The following is a 23997-nucleotide window of genomic DNA, read 5'->3' as shown; positions in this document are numbered from 1 at the left end:
GCCAGATGGCGTTGAGTTATAAAAAAAAAATAAACGTAAAAAAAAAAATTAATCAGCAGACTCTGCCTAATTCAAATCAAACCCCTAATAAATTGTCCCACTTCGGTGTTTGAGGTGGATATGTGTGTCACTAAGAGCTAAATACAACGGTTCGCAAGTCTCCCTGCAAATTACTCACAATATGGTACTAGCTGCTCTACTAGTGCCAGCAAGCCCAGCCACAAGAAAACCAAAAAAAAAGGAAAATATATAACGCTATTGTAGCCATAAGAAGGGCTGTTGGGTTCTTGGAGAATCACTCCTGCCTAACACTATTCTAATAGAACACCCTAACGCTTTCCCTGACCAGCAGCAGCTCTCTCCCTAGCGGCATTTAGACAGAGAATGATCCGAGCAGCGCGGGCAGCGGCTAGTCTATCCCAGGGTCACCTGATCTGGCCAGCCAACCACTGCTATCGACGTGTAAGGGTACCACGTCATGCTGGGTGGAGTGCAGAGTCTCCTGGCTTGTGATTGGCTCTGTTTCTGGCCGCCAAAAAGCAAAACGGCGGGAGCTGCCATTTTCTCGAGCGGGCGAAGTATTCGTCCGAGCAACGAGCAGTTTCGAGTACGCTAATGCCCGAACAAGCATCAAGCTCGGATGAGTGTGTTCGCTCATCTCTTTTTATCACCCATGATCAGTGCCAAGGGTAAGAGATGGCTGAGTCATTATCTAGAACATATAAAATCTGTTCTAGTTTCTTTGTTCTACCCCTGTAAATACTAATACAATGGACTGTAAGTAGAAGAAGTGTTTGTTAGACTGGTGATCCAGGGGGAAGTTGGGTCCCACAAACTTGCTCTGTGTATCTGCTGGATCACACAAAGAGTTACTGAACCAACAACCTTAGCTTCATATTTGGTCCGGAACTCTCTTGTCTATCATCATCTAAAATAATTAATCATTAATCATTGTGCTACTGGTTCTAGCACCAGATTCCTTTTACATATTAACTAATAAATAATTGTAAAAAGATGTCAGAGTTTTTCAGATTGGTGAAGGCCTCCATGAAGTCTCTGTTCCTCAGACTATAAATCACCGGATTTAGTAATGGAGTCACCACCGTGTAGAGAAGGGAATTGATCTTACCCACAATTAACAAATTTCCTCTTTTTGGAACCACATAAACTGATATCAATGTTCCAAAAAATATGGAGACCACAGTCAGGTGGGAGCTGCAGGTGAGGAAGGCTTTCCGTCTGCCGCTTTGTGATTGGATTTTCAGGATAGTGAATATAATATATACATAGGAGGCCATTGTGAGCAGAAATGGACAAGCAATTACGCAAATCCCTAGTACAAATGTCTGGATCTGAAGTGTGAAGGTATCAGAGCATGAAAGCTCCACAATAGGTGTGTAGTCACAAAAGAAATGGTCAATGGCATTGAGTCCACAGAACTGAAGCCTACAGAAACCTAACTCATCCATCAAACTCATAAAGAAGCTGACAATCCAGGCTGCGACCACAGATTTCATACAAAATGACTCATTGATGGTAATATTATAGTGGAGGGGGTGGCAGATGGCCATATAGCGGTCATAGGACATCACTGTCAGGAGAAGACACTCAGTACATTCGGCAATGGCAAAAAAATTAAACTGCACCAGGCAGCCGGTGAAGGACATGGTGGCCCCGTCATGCAACACCACAATAAGTGTATTGGGAATTATGTCCGTGGCCAGTAAGATGTCAGAGAGGGACAACTGTGTGAGGAAGAAGTACATGGGAGAATGGAGGTTTCTGCTCAGATAGATCAGAACAATAATCAAAAGGTTTCTAACTATTATCAGGCAAAACATGAGGAACAGAAAGACGAAGAGCAGATACTTGAGGTCCCGAAGACCTGGGAATCCTGTAAGATGGACATTGGAGATGTTGAGCATAAATTGAAACTGTAGAAAAACCAAAAGAATTAAATAAAGAAAGATAATCATAGGAAATTAGTTTTTAATCTCTGGTAAATCTGGGTTCAATTTTGGGGACCCAAAACCACAGTGTTTGGTACATGAGCTCTGGATCTGCTGTTGGTCTACGTGCAAGCATGTGGTTATCTCCTGCAGTGCCACCAGGGATACAACATACTACAATGTCTCCAGTCACATCTGTGCACTGTGTGATGTACTGAAGATTAGAAATTACAGATCCCAGTGTTTTATGTAGAACATGGTGTCACTCTCTGGTTTAGTAAATGGGAAGTTTATTTTCTACATTGGTTGAACTTGACGGACATGTGTCTTTGTTTTAACCATATAGACTATGTAACTATGTAAGATGAACATAAGTGAAATGTAAAACAATCACAACTCTTTTTTCTTTCATTTATAAAATTGCAAAACCAAAGTGATGGAGGAAGATCTCTGAAGATCTGTTATTAACAAACATAGTATCTCTAACGAGCAGCGACCTAAAGGTCTAGAGAAATGAAAGCAGGGTTCAATCACTTATTACCGTTCATGGTGCGCGGAATAGATGTATTTATAAGTCAGTAACCGGAATTCTCTGACACATTAGATAAATCACTATTGATGATGTTAGTAAATACAATGATTAATAAATATGTATAAAAACATATTTTAAGGGGATCAACAATTATAATGATACAGAAAATAGTGAGGACATGGAAAGATCTTTTACACTCTGTGATCCTAGTGATATTCCTGTTACAGGAGAAAGTCGTCTTGTTTTATTCTCCTATAATACATGAACCCTACGACCCATCGGCCTCAGTACTCACCATATCCGGAAGAGTCACCAGCAGGAATGTCACTGCTTATACTGAGCCACCCAAAAGTCTCAGCAATCGGGCTGATAATTAGAGATCAGGTGCAATGTAGTGTAATACGGAGATGGTGCATTGTCAGGACGCGACGCGGCTCGGCACAAAGACCTGAGATGACTCTTTATGCTTTGCCAAGTCTCCTGGTATTGGCCTCCGGGGAGTGTGATGTGACATTTTTAGGATCTGTAATGCTGAAGTTGTAAAAGTTGATACATTTTCTCAAGTTTCATATCTTTGCTGAATTAATTTTCTTGACAAAAAGTAAACTTCATTTTCTGTATGTTTTGAATTCAATCTCAATGAGAACACCTTCAAGTATTGCCTAAAAAAAGTTTCCTCATCAGTCACTGATACAGACATTTCAATCCTAATGTATTTTTTCTAGAGATGAGCGAGTATACTGCTCGGTGGAGTATTAGCATACTCGGACCGGCTCGTTACTCGGACGAATATTTCCCCTGCTCGCGATCGAGCATTAAATTTAGTGAAGAACAGTGTTTTTATTGTTTAATAAAATATTCCAGATGTTTCCTGATGTTTTGCTTGTAAGAACACAATGAAATAACACTATTCTTCACTTTCCAGGTGTGCGCGCGTGTCTCCCGCTAGGTTCGGAGATGTGCACGAACATCTGGAATGTGAAGAATATTGTACTTTCAATGTGTTCTGCACTTAAATGCTCCTGTATTCACTGTTTATAATGTTTTTATTCTATTCTTCACATTGCAGGTGTTCGTGCTTGTCTTCCGATAGGTTCGGAGACACGCGCGCACACCTGGAAAGTGAAGAATAGTGTTATTTCAATGTGTTCTAACAAGCAAAACATCAGGAAACATCTGGAATATGTAATTAAGCAATGTTCTTTTACTGTTCTGTTTTAGCAAAAAAATGCTCGGGTCTCCCATTGACTTCAATGGGGCTCGTTATTCGGTACGAGCACTCGAGCATCTGGAAAAGTTTGTCTGGAATAACGAACACCCGAGCATTTTAGTGCTCGCTCATCTCTAATTGTTTCATCTATGTCTTTTTATCACCTGGGTCACAGTGGTCACATGTCTCCCCTGTCCTCCGTGACCGGCTACTGGTCAGTATATAGGTTTCCATGTGCTATGCATTCGCAGCCTATGGCAAAGGGCAATGTGTTGCCCAAACCAAATGAGAAAATTACAAATGTTTTGGTCAATTACTTTTTAATACAGATTGTTAGAGATGAGCGAGCACTAAAATGCTCAGGTGCTCGTTATTCGAGACAAACTTTTCCCGATGCTCGAGTGCTCATCTCGAATAACGAGCCCCATTGAAGTCAATGGGAGACTCGAGCATTTTTAAAGGAGACCAAGGGTCTGCACAGGGAAGCTTGGCCAAACACCTGGGAACCTCAGAAAATGATGGAAACACCACGGAAATGGACAGGGAACAGCAGGGGCAGCATGCATGGATGCCTCTGAGGCTGCTTAATCGCACCATTATGCCAAAATTATTGGCAACAGCATGGCCATGACAGAGTGACCGAATGAGGCTAGATAGCATCTAAAACATCCAATAATTGACCCTGACACTATAGGGGATGGCATGCAGAGGCAGAGGCAGCGGCAGCAGGCTAGAGAGTTGCATGGGGATATACCCTAAATGGACTCAGGCTTCAAACCAATGGGTGGCAGAGAGGAACCAAAGGTGAGCAAGAAGCGCTGAAATGATTTCCTATGTGAACAAAAGGTTGACGGTATACTTAGTCGATAACACAGCATGGTGGCGACATAGTGACCAAGTTCCATAACGTATCTGGTGAAACACCCGAAAAATTAGCCTGACACAGCTCGATTGATAAGGGGGCGACATGTGGAGGCAGCCATGTAGACGACTTCCATGATTAAGAGTGACAGTATGGGGCATCCATATTGCGCTGCTATGATTGCAACTTCAGGTCTCCAGCATGGCGGCGACAGATGGGCCGAGTTCCATTATGTATCTGGTGAAACACCTGAAAATTCTGCCTGACACAGCTCATTTGATAAGGGGATGATGTGCTGTATATCCTCTCGCGCTCCAGCGTCTGGGGTATAGAGAGTTGAAAGTTGCGCATGGAGACATTGGTGGACGCTGTGGAGGATCTTGGATGCAAAATGGGCAGGAAACAGCAGGGGCAGCATGCATGGATGCCTCTGAGGCTGCCTAATCTTGGGATGGAGCTGGCGGTCCGCTGCCAGGCGAGCTTGCGCCTGTCCAAGCCCCTGTCTCTCGGCTCCTCCCCAAACAGCACTTCTTAGAACCTTTTGTATAAGATCAAGTGTAGTAGTGTTCTTAGAAGTTTGGGTTATATGGCGGGTGAGGGGAATGTAAAGAGATGCGCAAGAAACGCTTAAATAATATCGGTAAATAGCGTAAGAAGCATTTACTTTGAAAAAATGATCATTTTCAAAGCAGGCGGGGTCATTTGAATATTTCACCTAGGAATAATGGAATAGCATAGCGGTTCTATTTTAATTGTTTTTTCGGAAATGGTTCCATGATTAAGAGCGACAGTATGGGGCATCCATATTGCGCTGCTATGATTGCAACTTCAGGTCTCCAGCATGGCGGCGACAGATGGGCCGAGTTCCATTATGTATCTGGTGAAACACCCTAAAATTCTGCCTGACACAGCTCGTTTGATAAGGGGACCATGTATGGAGGCAGTAAGGTAGTAGTAAATTAAGGGTGCTGCAGTTAAAACTATGTTAGTTGAATCTTGGGATGGAGCTGGCGGTCCGCTGCCAGGCGAGCTTTCGCCTGTCCAAGCCCCTGTCTCTCGGCTCCTCCCCAAACAGAACTTCTAAGAACCTTTTGTATAAGATCAAGTGTAGTAGTGTTCTTATAAGTTTGGGTTATGGCGGGTGAGGGGAATGTAAAGAGATGCGCAAGAAACGCTTAAGTAATATCGGTAAATAATGAAAGCTTGCCAGCATATTTTGTGGATAACACAGCAGGGTGGCGACAAAGTTAACAAGTTTGATGTGGAAGCCATGAAAACAACCCAAAATTCTGCCTGACACAGCTCGTTAGATAAGGGGACGATGTATGGAGGCAGCTATATAGACGACTTTGGGAGGCAGCTATAGTGATGATGTGTGGAGGTAGCAATGGAGACAACGTGTGGAGGCAGCTATAAAGACGACATTTGGAGGCTGCTATGGAGACAATTAAATTTGGATAGTGCCTGTATGTGGCAGTCCAAAAAAGTTTTCAAACCAGAGGAGCGGGTAGCTGGTCCTCCAGAAAAATTACATAGATTGAGTGCCTGTATGTGGCACTCCCAAAAATTGTTTAAAACAGAGGACCGGGTAGGTGGCCCTCCAGAAAAATTAAATACATAGAGTACTATAGCTATAGCTTGTTGGCCCTGGCAAAAAATAGGCAGTTTCCTCTGCTTAAGTGTACAAAGAGGAGGAGAAGGAGGAAAATGTGCATACATTATTCAGGTTGAGCTTCTTTCACCTGGTGGAGAATGGAAATCCTGAGAAATCCAGGCTTTATTCATCTTGATAAGCGTCAGCCTGTCAGCGCTGTCAGTCGACAGGCGTGTACGCTTATCGGTGATGATGCCACCAGCTGCACTGAAAACCCGCTCGGACAACACGCTAGCGGCAGGGCAGGCAAGAACCTCCAAGGCGTACAGCGCCAGTTCGTGCCATAGGTCCAGCTTTGAAACCCAGTAGTTGTAGGGAGCTGTGTGATCATTTAGGACGATGGTATGGTCAGCTACGTACTCCCTCACCATATTTCTGTAAAGATCAGCCCTACTCTGCCGAGACTGGGGACAGGTGACAGTGTCTTGCTGGGGTGACATAAAACTGGCAAAGGCCTTGTAAAGTGTACCCCTGCCAGTGCTGGACAAGCTGCCTGCTCGCCTACTCTCCCTCGCTACTTGTCCTGCAGAAGTACGCCCTCTGCAGCTAGCGCTGTCAGAAGGGAAATACTGTTTCAGCTTGTGCACCAGGGCCTGCTGGTATTCATGCATTCTCACACTCCTTTCCTCTCCAGGGATGAGAGTGGAAAGATTTTGCTTGTACCGTGGGTCCAGGAGAGTAAATACCCAGTAATCGGTGCTGGAATAAATTCTTTGAACGCGAGGGTCACGGGATAGGCAGCCTAGCATGAAATCTGCCATATGCACCAGAGTCCCAACGCGCAAGAATTCACTCCCCTTACTGGCCTGACTGTCCATTTCCCCCTCCTCCAACTCCTCTTCCTCTGCCCATACACGCTGAACAGTGAAGGACTGAGCAATGCTCCCCTCTTCTGTCTCGCCAACATTCTCCTCCTCTTCCTCCTCATCCTCCTCCACCTCCTCCGATATACGCTGAGAAACAGACCCGAGGGTGCTTTGGCTGTCAACAAGGGAATCTTCTTCCCCCGTCTCTTGTGTCGAGCGCAAAGTATCTGACTTCATGCTGACCAGAGAGTTTTTCAACAGGCCAAGCAGCTGAATGGTGAGGCTGATGATGGTGGCATTGCCACTGACCATCTGTGTTGACTCCTCAAAGTTACTCAGCACCTGACAGATATCAGACATCCACATCCACTCCTCATTGTAGACTTGAGGAAGCCAACTGACCTGACTATCAGTTCTTGTGGAAGTTGACATCTGGCAGTCTACAATCGCTCGGCGCTGCTGGTAAACTCTTGATAACATGGTTAATGTTGAATTCAACCTCGTGGGCATGTCGCACAACAGTTGGTGAGCGGGCAGTTGGAGGCGGCGCTGCGCTGCCCTGAGAGTGGCAGCATCTATGCTGGACTTCCTGAAATGCACACAGATGCGCCGCATGTGGACGTTGAGGGCTTGGGTGTGTGGGTGGGTTGCACTGTATTTCTTGCGCTCCAGCTCCAGCTCCAGTATAGACAGCTGAACGCTGCGCAAGGAAACATTGGTGGATGCTGTGGAGGATCATGGAGGCGAAGGTGTGGTTTTCACACGGGAGATGTTTGGGCCGGGGTCCTGGGCAGGGGGCTGACTAGCAGAGGCAGCAAATGACACAGGGGAAGGAGCAGTGGTGTGCCCGGCCGGAGGTGAACGGGCTTGGTGCCATTGAGTGGGGTGTTTAACATTCATATGCCTGCGCATACTGGTGGTGGTTAAGCTAGTTGTGGTGGAACCCCTGCTGATCCTGGTGTGGCACAGGTTGCACACCATAGTCCGTCGGTCATCCGGTGTTTCTTTAAAGAACCTCCAGAATTCCGAAAATCTAGCCCTCGCCAAGGGAGCTTCACTACGTGAAACATTTGGCGCTGATGCACCAGCTCTGGCCCTGCCTCTCCGTCTGGCTCCACCACTGCCTTTTCCAACCTGTTCTCGTCGAGGACTCACCTCCGTCTCAGAAGCACTGTGTTCACCCGGCCTATCAACCCAGCTTGGGTCTGTCACCTCATCATCCTCCGATCCCTCAGTCTGCTCCCCCCTCGGACTTCCTGCCCTGACAACAACTTCACCACTGTCTGACAACCGTGTCTCCTCATCATCCGACACCTCTTTACACACTTCTTTCACTACGTCAACAATGTCATCATCACCCACAGACTGCGACCAGTGGAAAACCTGAGCATCGGAAAAGAGCTCAGCAGCAACCGGACAAGTGGTTTGTGACTCTGGGAAGGGTCCAGAAAACAGTTCCTCAGAGTATGCCGGTTCAAATGCCAAATTTTCCTGGGAGGGGGCAGACTGGAGGGAAGGAGGCTGAGGTGGAGGAGCTGGAGGAGTGCTGATTTCGGTGACATGGGTGGACTGCGTGGAAGACTGAATGGTAGACAAATGGCTAGAAGCATTGTCCGCAATCCACGACATCACCTGTTCGCACTGTTCTGGCCTCAACAGTGCTCCACCATGAATCCCAGTAACTTGAGACATGAACCTAGGGAGTGTAGCTCTGCGGCGTTCCCCTGCTCCCTCATCAGCAGGTGGTGTCTCACCCCGCCCAGGACCACGGCCTCTGACCCCTGCAGTAGTTGGACGCCCACGCCCTCGTCCTCCACCCCTAGCCCTCCGGTTCAACATTTTTAGATTTAAAGTGTAAACTGTTAATATTTTTTTCTGGTTTTTTTGTGGTTTTTCTTGTTTTTGTTTATTTAACAAAACGATGCTATCCTATTGCTATGGCTAGTTTCTAACCTACACTGACAGCACACAACTGGATTTTGTGCTGTGCCTGATGACTTTTAGTTTTGAAAAAAAAAAAAAGAAAAGAAAAAGCAGACTGTGCCTTATTCAATCAAACCCCTAATAAATTGTCCCACTTAGGTGTTTGAGATGGATATGTGTGTCACTAAGAGCTAAACACAACGGTAGCAAGTCTCCCTGCAAATTCCTCACAATATGGTACTAGCTGCACTACTAGTGCCAGCAAGCCCAGCCACAAGCAAAGAAAAAAAATATATATTGTAGCCCTAACAAGGGCTGTTGGGTTCTTGTAGAATCACTCCTGCCTAACAGTAAGCTAATAGAACACCCTAACGCTTTCCCTGACCAGCAGCAGCTCTCTCCCTAGCGGCATCCAGACACAGAATGATCCGAGCAGCGCGGGCAGGGGCTAGTCTATTCCAGGGTCACCTGATCAGGCCAGCCAACCACTGCTATCGACGTGTAAGGGTACCACGTCATGCTTGGTGGAGTGCAGAGTCTCCTGGCTTGTCATTGGCTCTGTTTCTGGCCGCCAAAAATCAAAACGGCGGGAGATTTCATTTTCTCGAGTTGGCGAAATATTCGTCCCAGCAACGAGCAGTTTCGAGTACACTAATGCCCGAACAAGCATCAAGCTCGGACAAGTATGTTCGCTCATCTCTATTAAGAACACGTTGAATAAAATTAACTTATGTTACAAGAACAACATATTAACTAATAACAATTTGAGACCTATATGACTTTAATTATTTTTTATTCAATTATTCATGGATGGAAAAATTGGGGGAAAACGGTAGTTTGGACACGTGGGCTATATTTTCTGTTACCATGTTTATGATTTTTACACTTTATTGGTATATGTGATCTAGGGGGTGATTTTAACTTTTACTATTTTAAAATTTCTTCAATATTTAAAAAAAAAAATAAAATTAGTTTTACCATTATTTCAGACCGTCCAGGGTACTTTAACCCTGCAGGGTCTGATTGTTAGTATTATATTATATATAGTATATTATTATATATGCTATAGAATGTCCTGGTGCACAAAGGGGTTAATATGAGCTCTGATTGGTTACTATAGGCAATACTGTACCTATTAGACATGTCCAGCAACACCCCATAAGTGGCAATAATCTACAGGTTGGGCACACAGTGGGGTTTAAAATCGAAGAAACACAATTGAGCTTTTGGAGCGAAGAGAAAAAATGTATTTTTAAAATATGCCATGTTAGTTCCTTACAGAGTTGCTGCATAGCACCTGGCTCTCCCTTACAGAGTTGCTGCATAGCGCCTGGTTCTCCCTTACAGAGTCGCTACATAGCAACTGGCTCTCCTGTACAGAGTTGCTGCATAGCGCCTGGCTCTCCCTTACAGAGTCGCTGCATAGCACCTGGCTCTCCCTTACAGAGTCACTGCATAGCACCTGGCTCTCCCTTACAGAGTCGCTGCATAGCACCTTGCTCTCCCTTACAGAGTCGCTGCATAGCACCTGACTCTCCCTTACAGAGTCACTGCATAGCACCTGGCTCTACCTTACAGAGTTGCTGCATAGCGCCTGACTCTCCCTTACAGAGTCGCTGCATAGCACCTGGCTCTCCCTTACAGAGTCACTGCATAGCACCTGGCTCTCCCTTACAGAGTCCCTGCATAGTACCTGGCTCTCCCTTACAGAGTCACTGCATAGCACCTGGCTCTCCCTTACAGAGTCACTGCATAGTACCTGGCTCTCCCTTACAGAGTCACTGCATAGCACCTGGCTCTCCCTTACAGAGTCAATGCATAGTACCTGGCTCTCCTGTACAGAGTCACTGCATAGTGCCTGGCTCTCCTGTACATAGTCACTGCATAGCACCTGGCTCTCCCTTACAGAGTCACTGCATAGTACCTGGCTCTCCTGTACAGAGTCACTGCATAGTACCTGGCTCTCCTGTACAGAGTCCCTGTATAGTGCCTGGCTCTCCTGTACATAGTCACTGCATAGCACCTGGCTCTCCCTTACAGAGTCACTGCATAGTACCTGGCTCTCCTGTACAGAGTCACTGCATAGTGCCTGGCTCTCCTGTACATAGTCACTGCATAGCACCTGGCTCTCCCTTACAGAGTCCCTGCATAGTACCTGGCTCTCCTGTACAGAGTCACTGCATAGTGCCTGGCTCTCCCTTACAGAGTCACTGCATAGTACCTGGCTCTCCTGTACAGAGTCACTGCATAGTACCTGGCTCTCCTGTACAGAGTCCCTGTATAGTGCCCGGCTCTTATGTACAGAGTCGCTGCATAGTGCCCAGCTCTCCTGTACATAGTCACTGCATAGCACCTGGCTCTCCTGTACAGAGTCACTGCATAGTGTCTGTCTCTCCTGTACAGAGTCGCTGCATAGTGCCTGGCTCTCCTGTACATAGTCACTGCATAGCACCTGGCTCTCCTGTACAGAGTTGCTGCATATTGCCTGTCTCTCCTGTACAGAGTTGCTGCATAGTGCCTGGCTCTCCTGTACAGAGTCCCTGCATATTGCCTGTCTCTCCTGTACAGAGTTGCTGCATAGCGCCTGGCTCTCCCTTACAGAGTCGCTGCATAGCACCTGGCTCTCCCTTACAGAGTCACTGCATAGTACCTGGCTCTCCTGTACAGAGTCACTGCATAGTACCTGGCTCTCCTGTACAGAGTCCCTGAATAGTGCCTGTCTCTCCTGTACAGAGTCACTGCATAGTGCCTGTCTCTCCCTTACAGAGTCGCTGCATAGCACCTGGCTCTCCTGTACAGAGTTGCTGCATATTGCCTGTCTCTCCTGTACAGAGTTGCTGCATAGTGCCTGTCTCTCCTGTACAGAGTCGCTGCATAGTGCCCGGCTCTCCTGTACAGAGTCCCTGCATATTGCCTGTCTCTCCTGTACAGAGTTGCTGCATAGAACCTGGCTCACCCTTACAGAGTTGCTGCATAGCGCCTGGCTCTCCCTTACAGAGTCGCTGCATAGCGCCTGGCTCTCCCTTACAGAGTCGCTGCATAGCACCTGGCTCTCCCTTACAGAGTCACTGCATAGTACCTGGCTCTCCTGTACAGAGTCACTGCATAGTACCTGGCTCTCCTGTACAGAGTCCCTGCATAGTGCCTGTCTCTCCTGTACAGAGTCACTGCATAGTGCCTGGCTCTCCTGTACATAGTCACTGCATAGCACCTGGCTCTCCCTTACAGAGTCACTGCATAGCACCTGGCTCTCCCTTACAGAGTCCCTGCATAGTGCCTGTCTCTCCCTTACAGAGTCACTGCATAGTGCCTGTCTCTCCTGTACAGAGTCGCTGCATAGCACCTGGCTCTCCTGTACACAGTTGCTGCATATTGCCTGTCTCTCCTGTACAGAGTTGCTGCATAGCACCTGGCTCACCCTTACAGAGTCGCTGCATAGCACCTGGCTCTCCCTTACAGAGTCACTGCATAGCACCTGGCTCTCCCTTACAGAGTCACTGCATAGCACCTGGCTCTCCTGTACACAGTTGCTGCATATTGCCTGTCTCTCCTGTACAGAGTTGCTGCATAGCACCTGGCTCACCCTTACAGAGTCGCTGCATAGTACCTGGCTCTCCCTTACAGAGTCACTGCATAGCACCTGGCTCTCCTGTACAGAGTCCCTGCATAGTGCCTGTCTCTCCTGTACAGAGTCACTGCATAGTGCCTCTCTCTCGTACAGAGTCACTGCATAGCACCTGGCTCTCCTGTACAGAGTCACTGCATAGTGCCTGTCTCTCCTGTACAGAGTCGCTGCATAGTGCCTGGCTTTGCTGTACAGGGGCATTACATAATGCCCGGCTCTCGTGCCTTCTGAGCTTTTCCCCTAGCAGCGACTTTGGGAGACCTCTTTGATTACTTCTAACAATGCCACATGCCAGAGTTTTTCTGGAAGTTAGGCTGTTAAACAGGGTAGTGCTGGTGTAAAATGGTGTACGTAGAGGTGGTAGCCCTGGTCTAGTAGTGGGTGCACCAAATCCCACGCTATCTTTCCAGCAATTCTGGGGGGCATTCTGGGGGCACAATTCTAGAGTCCTTCCCTTCATATACCCTGAACTTATAAATGTACCTTGATGCACTGATTTTGGACTTTTTTACCAGTACCAAAAGAAGTATTATGCCACAATATTACTCAATCTCTGCTGAACTGACAGGAGTCCACCTGTGAGGTTGCGCATAAAAAGAAGTGGGGTTTGGGGCAAAATGTTGTGCAGCATAAAGATTGGTCTGGGATTCTATCATACCAATTAGGTCCTCACTAAAACATTACTTTAAAAAGTCCACTGGTCTGAGCCCCGTCATGTTTCTGTCTATCCCAGGACTGGACGTAAAATCAGGAACCTGAGGCACATAGTTACTGGAGGTCACCCATGTGGGGTCATAAGTCCCAGGCACTTCATCACTAGTACGAAAGCGCCTTTTTGCTGGTTCCCAAGGGGTCACTTTGGGAGGATGAGGTGGACAAATAAAATAGACATTCGTCCCCACTAGGGGATCCGGTATTGGAAGCGATATGCCTCCAATGTTGTTTACAATTTCTGGGCCATGATTTTCCCTAACCTATAATAGGGAAAAATGGACGATGAGAGGAATAGTATACAAACTTGTGCATACTGCAACTATACCTCTACATGCTGACAACTCCTCTACACAAATACTACTCCTCCACACTGCTACTAGTCCTCCATAAGACTACTGCTCCTCCACAAGACTACTACACCTCCACAAAACTACTATTTCTCCACACGACTGATCCTCCTCTACACGTCTACTACTCCTCCACATGGCTACTCCTACTCAAAAAGACTACTACTCCTCCACATGAGTACTACTCCTCCACACGACTAATGCTCCTCCACACGACTAATCCTCCTCCACACTACTACTACTTCACCAAAAAACTGCTACTCCACCGCATGACAACTCCTCCACCAGACTACTACTCCTCCACATGACTACTATTACTCCATACGACTACAACTACTCCTCCACATGACAACTACTCCTCTGCACGACTACTCCTCCACAAATCTAATCCTCCTCTACACGACTGGTAGTCCTCCACATGACTACTACTCTGCTGCATGACTACTCTTCCACCACAAGACTACTACTCCTCAACACGAATACTATTCCTCTACACAACTATTACTGCTATACACAACTACTACTCTTTCACACAACTAATCCTCCTCCACATGACTACAACTCCTCCAGAGGGCTACTACTCCTACGGATGACTACTACTCCTCTGCATGACTACTTCTCCATAAGACTACTACCTTTCCCCATGACTACTAGTACACTACAGAAATACTACTCCTCCACATGACTTCTACTCCTCCACACAACTACAACTTCTACACACAGCTACTACTCTGCACGACTACTATTCCACATCATGACAACTCCTCCACAAGACTACTACTCCTCCACATGACTACTACTACTCCATACGACTACAACTACTTCTCCACATGACAACTACTCTTCCGCATGACTACTCCTCCACATATCTAATCCTCCTTTGCACGCCTGCTACTCCTCCACATGACTACTACTCGGCCGCATGACTACTCCTCCTCCACAAGACTACTACTCCTCAACATGAATACTACTCCTCCACATGGCTACTAATCCTACGGATGACTACTACTCCTCTGCATGACTACTTCTCCACAAGACTACTACCTTTCCCCATGACTACTAGTACACTACAGAAATACTACTCCTCCACAGGACTTCTACTCCTCCACACAACTACGACTTCTACGCAGAGCTACTACTCTGCACGACTACTACTCCACCACATGACAATTCCTCCACAAGACTACTACTCCTCCACATGACTACTACTACTCCATACGACTACAACTACCTCTCCACATGACAACTACTCTTCCGCATGACTACTCCTCCACACATCTAATCCTCCTTTGCACGCCTGCTACTCCTCCACATGACTACTACTCGGCCGCATGACTACTCCTCCTCCACAAGACTACTACTCCTCAACATGAATACTACTCCTCCACATGGCTACTAATCCTACGGATGACTACTACTCCTCTGCATGACTACTTCTCCACAAGACTACTACCTTTCCACACGACTACAACTACCTCTCCACATGACAACTACTCTTCCGCATGACTACTCCTCCACACATCTAATCCTCCTCTACACGCCTGCTACTCCTCCACATGACTACTACTCGGCCGCATGACTACTCCTCCACAAGACTACTACTCCTCAACATGAATACTACTCCTCCACATGACTACTACTACTCCATACGACTACAACTACCTCTCCACATGACAACTACTCTTCCGCATGACTACTCCTCCACACATCTAATCCTCCTCTACACACCTGCTACTCCTCCACATGACTACTACTCGGCCGCATGACTACTCCTCCACAAGACTACTACTCCTCAACATGAATACTACTCCTCCACGCGGCTACTAATCCTACGGATGACTACTACTCCTCTGCATGACTACTTCTCCACAAGCCTACTACTCCTCCACACGACTACTAGTACTTTACATAAATACTACTCCTCCACATGACTTCTACTCCTCCGCACAACTACGACTCCTACGCACAACTTCTACTCCTCTGCACGACTACTACTCTTCCAGATGACTACTACACCTCTGTGTGACAATTCCCCCACAACACTTCTCCTCTTTCACACAACTATTACTCCTCCAAACAACTACTACTACTCCTATTAGATCACACTTAAAAGTGCGCTTGTGAATGGAAGCCAAAAATGGACAGTTGGGGAATAATAGTGTGTTTTGGGAACAGTAATGGGGACAAATCACTAGCACTCCTATCTTTAACACAACAAAAAACAAAATGGCAATGTTGGAGGGCAGGGGGCTAGTAACATCTCCCCCCATCGTCATAGATTGCTGTCATTGGCCAGTCTGTATTGACTGGTCAATAATGCTGATCTACATCACAGGACCAATTAGATCCTGTGATCTCATCGGGGGATTCCAGGACCACCCCTGTTCTGTCACCCTGCGCTCAGAATCTGATATATATTGGACATGGAGCGCTAAGGTGTTTACTTAGTGAAAAAAAGAAGATGGTGTGGTGGAAATGAATTAAGACAGACAAGAGTGGTATAAAGTAGTGTTCCAAACAGTAAAGATAAAATACACTCATGGGCACATCCTCACTGCAAAGGAGACCCCCTTCCTGCTAGATATGTTCTCATCAATAATCGGAGGTGCCTCAAAGTTGTTTTAAGAAGATGATTGTTGAATTCATGGGCTAAATCGCCTTAGTCCTACAGGCCCAATGAGCGACATTTACAGCTCTGATCCCCTTAGGGTGCCAAACCCGGGTGAGACTTTTTTTTTGGGAAGAAGGGGGGGGGGTTCACTTGATTATAGATTTTTATTCAGTTCTCTGTCGATGTTGGCATCCTGGGTCCAATAGTTCTTGACCTCAATATAAAATCTGCATGTTTATAGGCTACTGCAAAATTCAGCAAGTGTAGTATTTATTGTGAATCAGTACAGGCTAATTGATGATCGGTCTATAGGTCCTATATCCTAATGTGTGCTGTCAATTTTCAGGGGTAGGGATGACTTGGGTAGGTGGAGAGCATACTCATACCAAATCTGCACATTGACCCCCCCCCCTCACTGGTAACACCCCTGAGCATTACTGGTAATGTTCAGGGGTGTTTCCTTCAAACACCTTGAGCGTCATTCCCATGCGATGATCCTCGGGTAAATGCAGATTATGCTGGTGTTTACATAGCGGCACACACATGCTAACAGCATGCATTGCTGGCAGCATCAGAAAAGTTATCAACCCCGATCAGTGCCAACGGTGGGAGGCGGCTGAGTCATTATCTAGAAAGTATAAAATCTGTTCTAGTTTCTTTGTTCTACCCCTGTAAATACTAATACAATGGACTGTAAGTAGAAGAAGTGTTTGTTAGACTGGTGATCCAGGGGGAAGTTGGGTCCCACAAACTTGCTCTGTGTATCTGCTGGATCACACAAAGAGTTACTGAACCAACAACCTTAGCTTCATATTTGGTCCGAAACTCTCTTGTCTATCATCATCTAAAATAATTAATCATTAATCATTGTGCTACTGGTTCTAGCACCAGATTCCTTTTACATATTAACTAATAAATAATGGTAAAAAGATGTCAGAGTTTTTCAGATTGGTGAAGGCCTCCATGAAGTCTCTGTTCCTCAGACTATAAATCACCGGGTTCAGTAATGGAGTCACCACCGTGTAGAGAAGGGAATTGATCTTACCCACAATTAACAAATGTCCTCTTTTTGGAACCACATAAACTGATATCAATGTTCCAAAAAATATGGAGACCACAGTCAGGTGTGAGCTGCAGGTGAGGAAGGCTTTCTGTCTCCCGCTTTGTGATTGGATTTTCAGGATGGTGAATATAATATATACATAGGAGGCCATTGTGAGCAGAAATGGACAAGCAATTACGCAAATCCCTAGTACAAATGTCTGGATCTGAAGTGTGAAGGTATCTGAGCATGAAAGCTCCACAATAGGTGTGTAGTCACAAAAGAAATGGTCAATGGCATTGGGTCCACAGAACTGAAGCCTGCAGAAGCCTAACTCCTCCATCAAACTCATAAAGAAGCTGACAATCCAGGCTGCGACCACAGATTTCATACAAAATGACTCATTGATGGTAATATTATAGTGGAGGGGGTGGCAGATGGCCATATAGCGGTCATAGGACATCACAGTCAGGAGAAGACACTCAGTACATTCGGCAATGGCAAAAAAATTAAACTGCACCAGGCAGCCGGTGAAGGACATGGTGGCCCCTTCATGAAGAACCACGCTAAGTGTATTGGGAATGATGTCCGTGGCCAGTAAGATGTCAGATAGGGACAACTGTGTGAGGAAGAAGTACATGGGAGAATGGAGGTTTCTGCTCAGATAGATCAGAACAATAATCAAAAGGTTTCCAACTATTATCAGGCAAAACATGAGGAACAGAAAGACGAAGAGCAGATACTTGAGGTCCCGAAGACCTGGGAATCCTGTAAGATGGACATTGGAGATGTTGAGCATAAATTGAAACTGTAGAAAAACCAAAAGAATTAAATAAAGAAAGATAATCATAGGAAATTAGTTTTTAATCTCTGGTAAATCTGGGTTCAATTTTGGGGACCCAAAACCACAGTGTTTGGTACATGAGCTCTGGATCTGCTGTTGGTCTACGTGCAAGCATGTGGTTATCTCCTGCAGTGCCACCAGGGATACAACATACTACAATGTCTCCAGTCACATCTGTGCACTGTGTGATGTACTGAAGATTAGAAATTACAGATCCCAGTGTTTTATGTAGAACATGGTGTCACTCTCTGGTTTAGTAAATGGGAAGTTTATTTTCTACATTGGTTGAACTTGACGGACATGTGTCTTTGTTTTAACCATATAGACTATGTAACTATGTAAGATGAACATAAGTGAAATGTAAAACAATCACAACTCTTTTTTCTTTCATTTATAAAATTGCAAAACCAAAGTGATGGAGGAAGATCTCTGAAGATCTGTTATTAACAAACATAGTATCTCTAACGAGCAGCGACCTAAAGGTCTAGAGAAATGAAAGCAGGGTTCAATCACTTATTACCGTTCATGGTGCGCGGAATAGATGTATTTATAAGTCAGTAACCGGAATTCTCTGACACATTAGATAAATCACTATTGATGATGTTAGTAAATACAATGATTAATAAATATGTATAAAAACATATTTTAAGGGGATCAACAATTATAATGATACAGAAAATAGTGAGGACATGGAAAGATCTTTTACACTCTGTGATCCTAGTGATATTCCTGTTACAGGAGAAAGTCGTCTTGTTTTATTCTCCTATAATACATGAACCCTACGACCCATCGGCCTCAGTACTCACCATATCCGGAAGAGTCGCCAGCAGGAATGTCACTGCTTATACTGAGCCACCCAAAAGTCTCAGCAATCGGGCTGATAATTAGAGATCAGGTGCAATGTAGTGTAATACGGAGATGGTGCATTGTCAGGACGCGACGCGGCTCGGCACAAAGACCTGAGATGACTCTTTATGCTTTGCCAAGTCTCCTGGTATTGGCCTCCGGGGAGTGTGATGTGACATTTTTAGGATCTGTAATGCTGAAGTTGTAAAAGTTGATACATTTTCTCAAGTTTCATATCTTTGCTGAATTAATTTTCTTGACAAAAAGTAAACTTCATTTTCTGTATGTTTTGAATTCAATCTCAATGAGAACACCTTCAAGTATTGCCTAAAAAAAGTTTCCTCATCAGTCACTGATACAGACATTTCAATCCTAATGTATTTTTTCTAGAGATGAGCGAGTATACTGCTCGGTGGAGTATTAGCATACTCGGACCGGCTCGTTACTCGGACGAATATTTCCCCTGCTCGCGATCGAGCATTAAATTTAGTGAAGAACAGTGTTTTTATTGTTTAATAAAATATTCCAGATGTTTCCTGATGTTTTGCTTGTAAGAACACAATGAAATAACACTATTCCTCACTTTGCAGGTGTGCGCGCGTGTCTCCCGCTAGGTTCGGAGATGTGCACGAACATCTGGAATGTGAAGAATATTGTACTTTCAATGTGTTCTGCACTTAAAAGCTCCTGTATTCACTGTTTATAATGTTTTTATTCTATTCTTCACATTGCAGGTGTTCGTGCTTGTCTTCCGATAGGTTCGGAGACACGCGCGCACACCTGGAAAGTGAAGAATAGTGTTATTTCAATGTGTTCTAACAAGCAAAACATCAGGAAACATCTGGAATATGTAATTAAGCAATGTTCTTTTACTGTTCTGTTTTAGCAAAAAAATGCTCGGGTCTCCCATTGACTTCAATGGGGCTCGTTATTCGGTACGAGCACTCGAGCATCTGGAAAAGTTTGTCTGGAATAACGAACACCCGAGCATTTTAGTGCTCGCTCATCTCTAATTGTTTCATCTATGTCTTTTTATCACCTGGGTCACAGTGGTCACATGTCTCCCCTGTCCTCCGTGACCGGCTACTGGTCAGTATATAGGTTTCCATGTGCTATGCATTCGCAGCCTATGGCAAAGGGCAATGTGTTGCCCAAACCAAATGAGAAAATTACAAATGTTTTGGTCAATTACTTTTTAATACAGATTGTTAGAGATGAGCGAGCACTAAAATGCTCGGGTGCTCGTTATTCGAGACAAACTTTTCCCGATGCTCGAGTGCTCATCTCGAATAACGAGCCCCATTGAAGTCAATGGGAGACTCGAGCATTTTTAAAGGAGACCAAGGGTCTGCACAGGGAAGCTTGGCCAAACACCTGGGAACCTCAGAAAATGATGGAAACACCACGGAAATGGACAGGGAACAGCAGGGGCAGCATGCATGGATGCCTCTGAGGCTGCTTAATCGCACCATTATGCCAAAATTATTGGCAACAGCATGGCCATGACAGAGTGACCGAATGAGGCTAGATAGCATCTAAAACATCCAATAATTGACCCTGACACTATAGGGGATGGCATGCAGAGGCAGAGGCAGCGGCAGCAGGCTAGAGAGTTGCATGGGGATATACCCTAAATGGACTCAGGCTTCAAACCAATGGGTGGCAGAGAGGAACCAAAGGTGAGCAAGAAGCGCTGAAATGATTTCCTATGTGAACAAAAGGTTGACGGTATACTTAGTCGATAACACAGCATGGTGGCGACATAGTGACCAAGTTCCATAACGTATCTGGTGAAACACCCGAAAAATTAGCCTGACACAGCTCGATTGATAAGGGGGCGACATGTGGAGGCAGCCATGTAGACGACTTCCATGATTAAGAGTGACAGTATGGGGCATCCATATTGCGCTGCTATGATTGCAACTTCAGGTCTCCAGCATGGCGGCGACAGATGGGCCGAGTTCCATTATGTATCTGGTGAAACACCTGAAAATTCTGCCTGACACAGCTCATTTGATAAGGGGATGATGTGCTGTATATCCTCTCGCGCTCCAGCGTCTGGGGTATAGAGAGTTGAAAGTTGCGCATGGAGACATTGGTGGACGCTGTGGAGGATCTTGGATGCAAAATGGGCAGGAAACAGCAGGGGCAGCATGCATGGATGCCTCTGAGGCTGCCTAATCTTGGGATGGAGCTGGCGGTCCGCTGCCAGGCGAGCTTGCGCCTGTCCAAGCCCCTGTCTCTCGGCTCCTCCCCAAACAGTACTTCTTAGAACCTTTTGTATAAGATCAAGTGTAGTAGTGTTCTTAGAAGTTTGGGTTATATGGCGGGTGAGGGGAATGTAAAGAGATGCGCAAGAAACGCTTAAATAATATCGGTAAATAGCGTAAGAAGCATTTACTTTGAAAAAATGATCATTTTCAAAGCAGGCGGGGTCATTTGAATATTTCACCTAGGAATAATGGAATAGCATAGCGGTTCTATTTTAATTGTTTTTTCGGAAATGGTTCCATGATTAAGACCGACAGTATTGGGCATCCATATTGCGCTGCTATGATTGCAACTTCAGGTCTCCAGCATGGCGGCGACAGATGGGCCGAGTTCCATTATGTATCTGGTGAAACACCCTAAAATTCTGCCTGACACAGCTCGTTTGATAAGGGGACCATGTATGGAGGCAGTAAGGTAGTAGTAAATTAAGGGTGCTGCAGTTAAAACTATGTTAGTTGAATCTTGGGATGGAGCTGGCGGTCCGCTGCCAGGCGAGCTTTCGCCTGTCCAAGCCCCTGTCTCTCGGCTCCTCCCCAAACAGAACTTCTAAGAACCTTTTGTATAAGATCAAGTGTAGTAGTGTTCTTATAAGTTTGGGTTATGGCGGGTGAGGGGAATGTAAAGAGATGCGCAAGAAACGCTTAAGTAATATCGGTAAATAATGAAAGCTTGCCAGCATATTTTGTGGATAACACAGCAGGGTGGCGACAAAGTTAACAAGTTTGATGTGGAAGCCATGAAAACAACCCAAAATTCTGCCTGACACAGCTCGTTAGATAAGGGGACGATGTATGGAGGCAGCTATATAGACGACTTTGGGAGGCAGCTATAGTGATGATGTGTGGAGGTAGCAATGGAGACAACGTGTGGAGGCAGCTATAAAGACGACATTTGGAGGCTGCTATGGAGACAATTAAATTTGGATAGTGCCTGTATGTGGCAGTCCAAAAAAGTTTTCAAACCAGAGGAGCGGGTAGCTGGTCCTCCAGAAAAATTACATAGATTGAGTGCCTGTATGTGGCACTCCCAAAAATTGTTTAAAACAGAGGACCGGGTAGGTGGCCCTCCAGAAAAATTAAATACATAGAGTACTATAGCTATAGCTTGTTGGCCCTGGCAAAAAATAGGCAGTTTCCTCTGCTTAAGTGTACAAAGAGGAGGAGAAGGAGGAAAATGTGCATACATTATTCAGGTTGAGCTTCTTTCACCTGGTGGAGAATGGAAATCCTGAGAAATCCAGGCTTTATTCATCTTGATAAGCGTCAGCCTGTCAGCGCTGTCAGTCGACAGGCGTGTACGCTTATCGGTGATGATGCCACCAGCTGCACTGAAAACCCGCTCGGACAACACGCTAGCGGCAGGGCAGGCAAGAACCTCCAAGGCGTACAGCGCCAGTTCGTGCCATAGGTCCAGCTTTGAAACCCAGTAGTTGTAGGGAGCTGTGTGATCATTTAGGACGATGGTATGGTCAGCTACGTACTCCCTCACCATCTTTCTGTAAAGATCAGCCCTACTCTGCCGAGACTGGGGACAGGTGACAGTGTCTTGCTGGGGTGACATAAAACTGGCAAAGGCCTTGTAAAGTGTACCCCTGCCAGTGCTGGACAAGCTGCCTGCTCGCCTACTCTCCCTCGCTACTTGTCCTGCAGAAGTACGCCCTCTGCAGCTAGCGCTGTCAGAAGGGAAATACTGTTTCAGCTTGTGCACCAGGGCCTGCTGGTATTCATGCATTCTCACACTCCTTTCCTCTCCAGGGATGAGAGTGGAAAGATTTTGCTTGTACCGTGGGTCCAGGAGAGTAAATACCCAGTAATCGGTGCTGGAATAAATTCTTTGAACGCGAGGGTCACGGGATAGGCAGCCTAGCATGAAATCTGCCATATGCACCAGAGTCCCAACGCGCAAGAATTCACTCCCCTTACTGGCCTGACTGTCCATTTCCCCCTCCTCCAACTCCTCTTCCTCTGCCCATACACGCTGAACAGTGAAGGACTCAACAATGCTCCCCTCTTCTGTCTCGCCAACATTCTCCTCCTCTTCCTCCTCATCCTCCTCCACCTCCTCCGATATACGCTGAGAAACAGACCCGAGGGTGCTTTGGCTGTCAACAAGGGAATCTTCTTCCCCCGTCTCTTGTGTCGAGCGCAAAGTATCTGACTTCATGCTGACCAGAGAGTTTTTCAACAGGCCAAGCAGCTGAATGGTGAGGCTGATGATGGTGGCATTGCCACTGACCATCTGTGTTGACTCCTCAAAGTTACTCAGCACCTGACAGATATCAGACATCCACATCCACTCCTCATTGTAGACTTGAGGAAGCCAACTGACCTGACTATCAGTTCTTGTGGAAGTTGACATCTGGCAGTCTACAATCGCTCGGCGCTGCTGGTAAACTCTTGATAACATGGTTAATGTTGAATTCAACCTCGTGGGCATGTCGCACAACAGTTGGTGAGCGGGCAGTTGGAGGCGGCGCTGCGCTGCCCTGAGAGTGGCAGCATCTATGCTGGACTTCCTGAAATGCACACAGATGCGCCGCATGTGGACGTTGAGGGCTTGGGTGTGTGGGTGGGTTGCACTGTATTTCTTGCGCTCCAGCTCCAGCTCCAGTATAGACAGCTGAACGCTGCGCAAGGAAACATTGGTGGATGCTGTGGAGGATCATGGAGGCGAAGGTGTGGTTTTCACACGGGAGATGTTTGGGCCGGGGTCCTGGGCAGGGGGCTGACTAGCAGAGGCAGCAAATGACACAGGGGAAGGA

The 23997-nt window shown here is 46.1% G+C and overlaps 2 protein-coding genes across 2 annotated transcripts; both read right to left on the bottom strand.

Moving 5' to 3' along the window:
- Nucleotides 1-989: 989 nt before the first annotated feature.
- On the bottom strand, nt 990-2497 carry LOC140128758 (olfactory receptor 11L1-like). Its single transcript, XM_072150459.1, has 2 exons — nt 2491-2497; nt 990-1894 (listed from the first exon to the last, which is right to left on the bottom strand). Exons 1-2 carry the CDS (start codon nt 2495-2497, stop codon nt 990-992), a joined length of 912 nt encoding a protein of 303 aa, XP_072006560.1.
- Nucleotides 2498-17138: 14641 nt separating this feature from the next.
- Nucleotides 17139-18646, bottom strand: LOC140128757 (olfactory receptor 11L1-like). The gene is made up of 2 exons (XM_072150458.1): nt 18640-18646; nt 17139-18043 (listed from the first exon to the last, which is right to left on the bottom strand). Exons 1-2 carry the CDS (start codon nt 18644-18646, stop codon nt 17139-17141), a joined length of 912 nt encoding a protein of 303 aa, XP_072006559.1.
- Nucleotides 18647-23997: the final 5351 nt, after the last annotated feature.

The sequence above is a fragment of the Engystomops pustulosus genome, chromosome 4, assembly GCF_040894005.1.
Source record: "Engystomops pustulosus chromosome 4, aEngPut4.maternal, whole genome shotgun sequence".
In the NCBI taxonomy this organism is placed as follows: domain Eukaryota; kingdom Metazoa; phylum Chordata; class Amphibia; order Anura; family Leptodactylidae; genus Engystomops; species Engystomops pustulosus.
The sequence above is the reverse complement of the archived record's forward strand: the minus strand, read 5'-3'. Positions and strand labels throughout refer to the sequence as shown.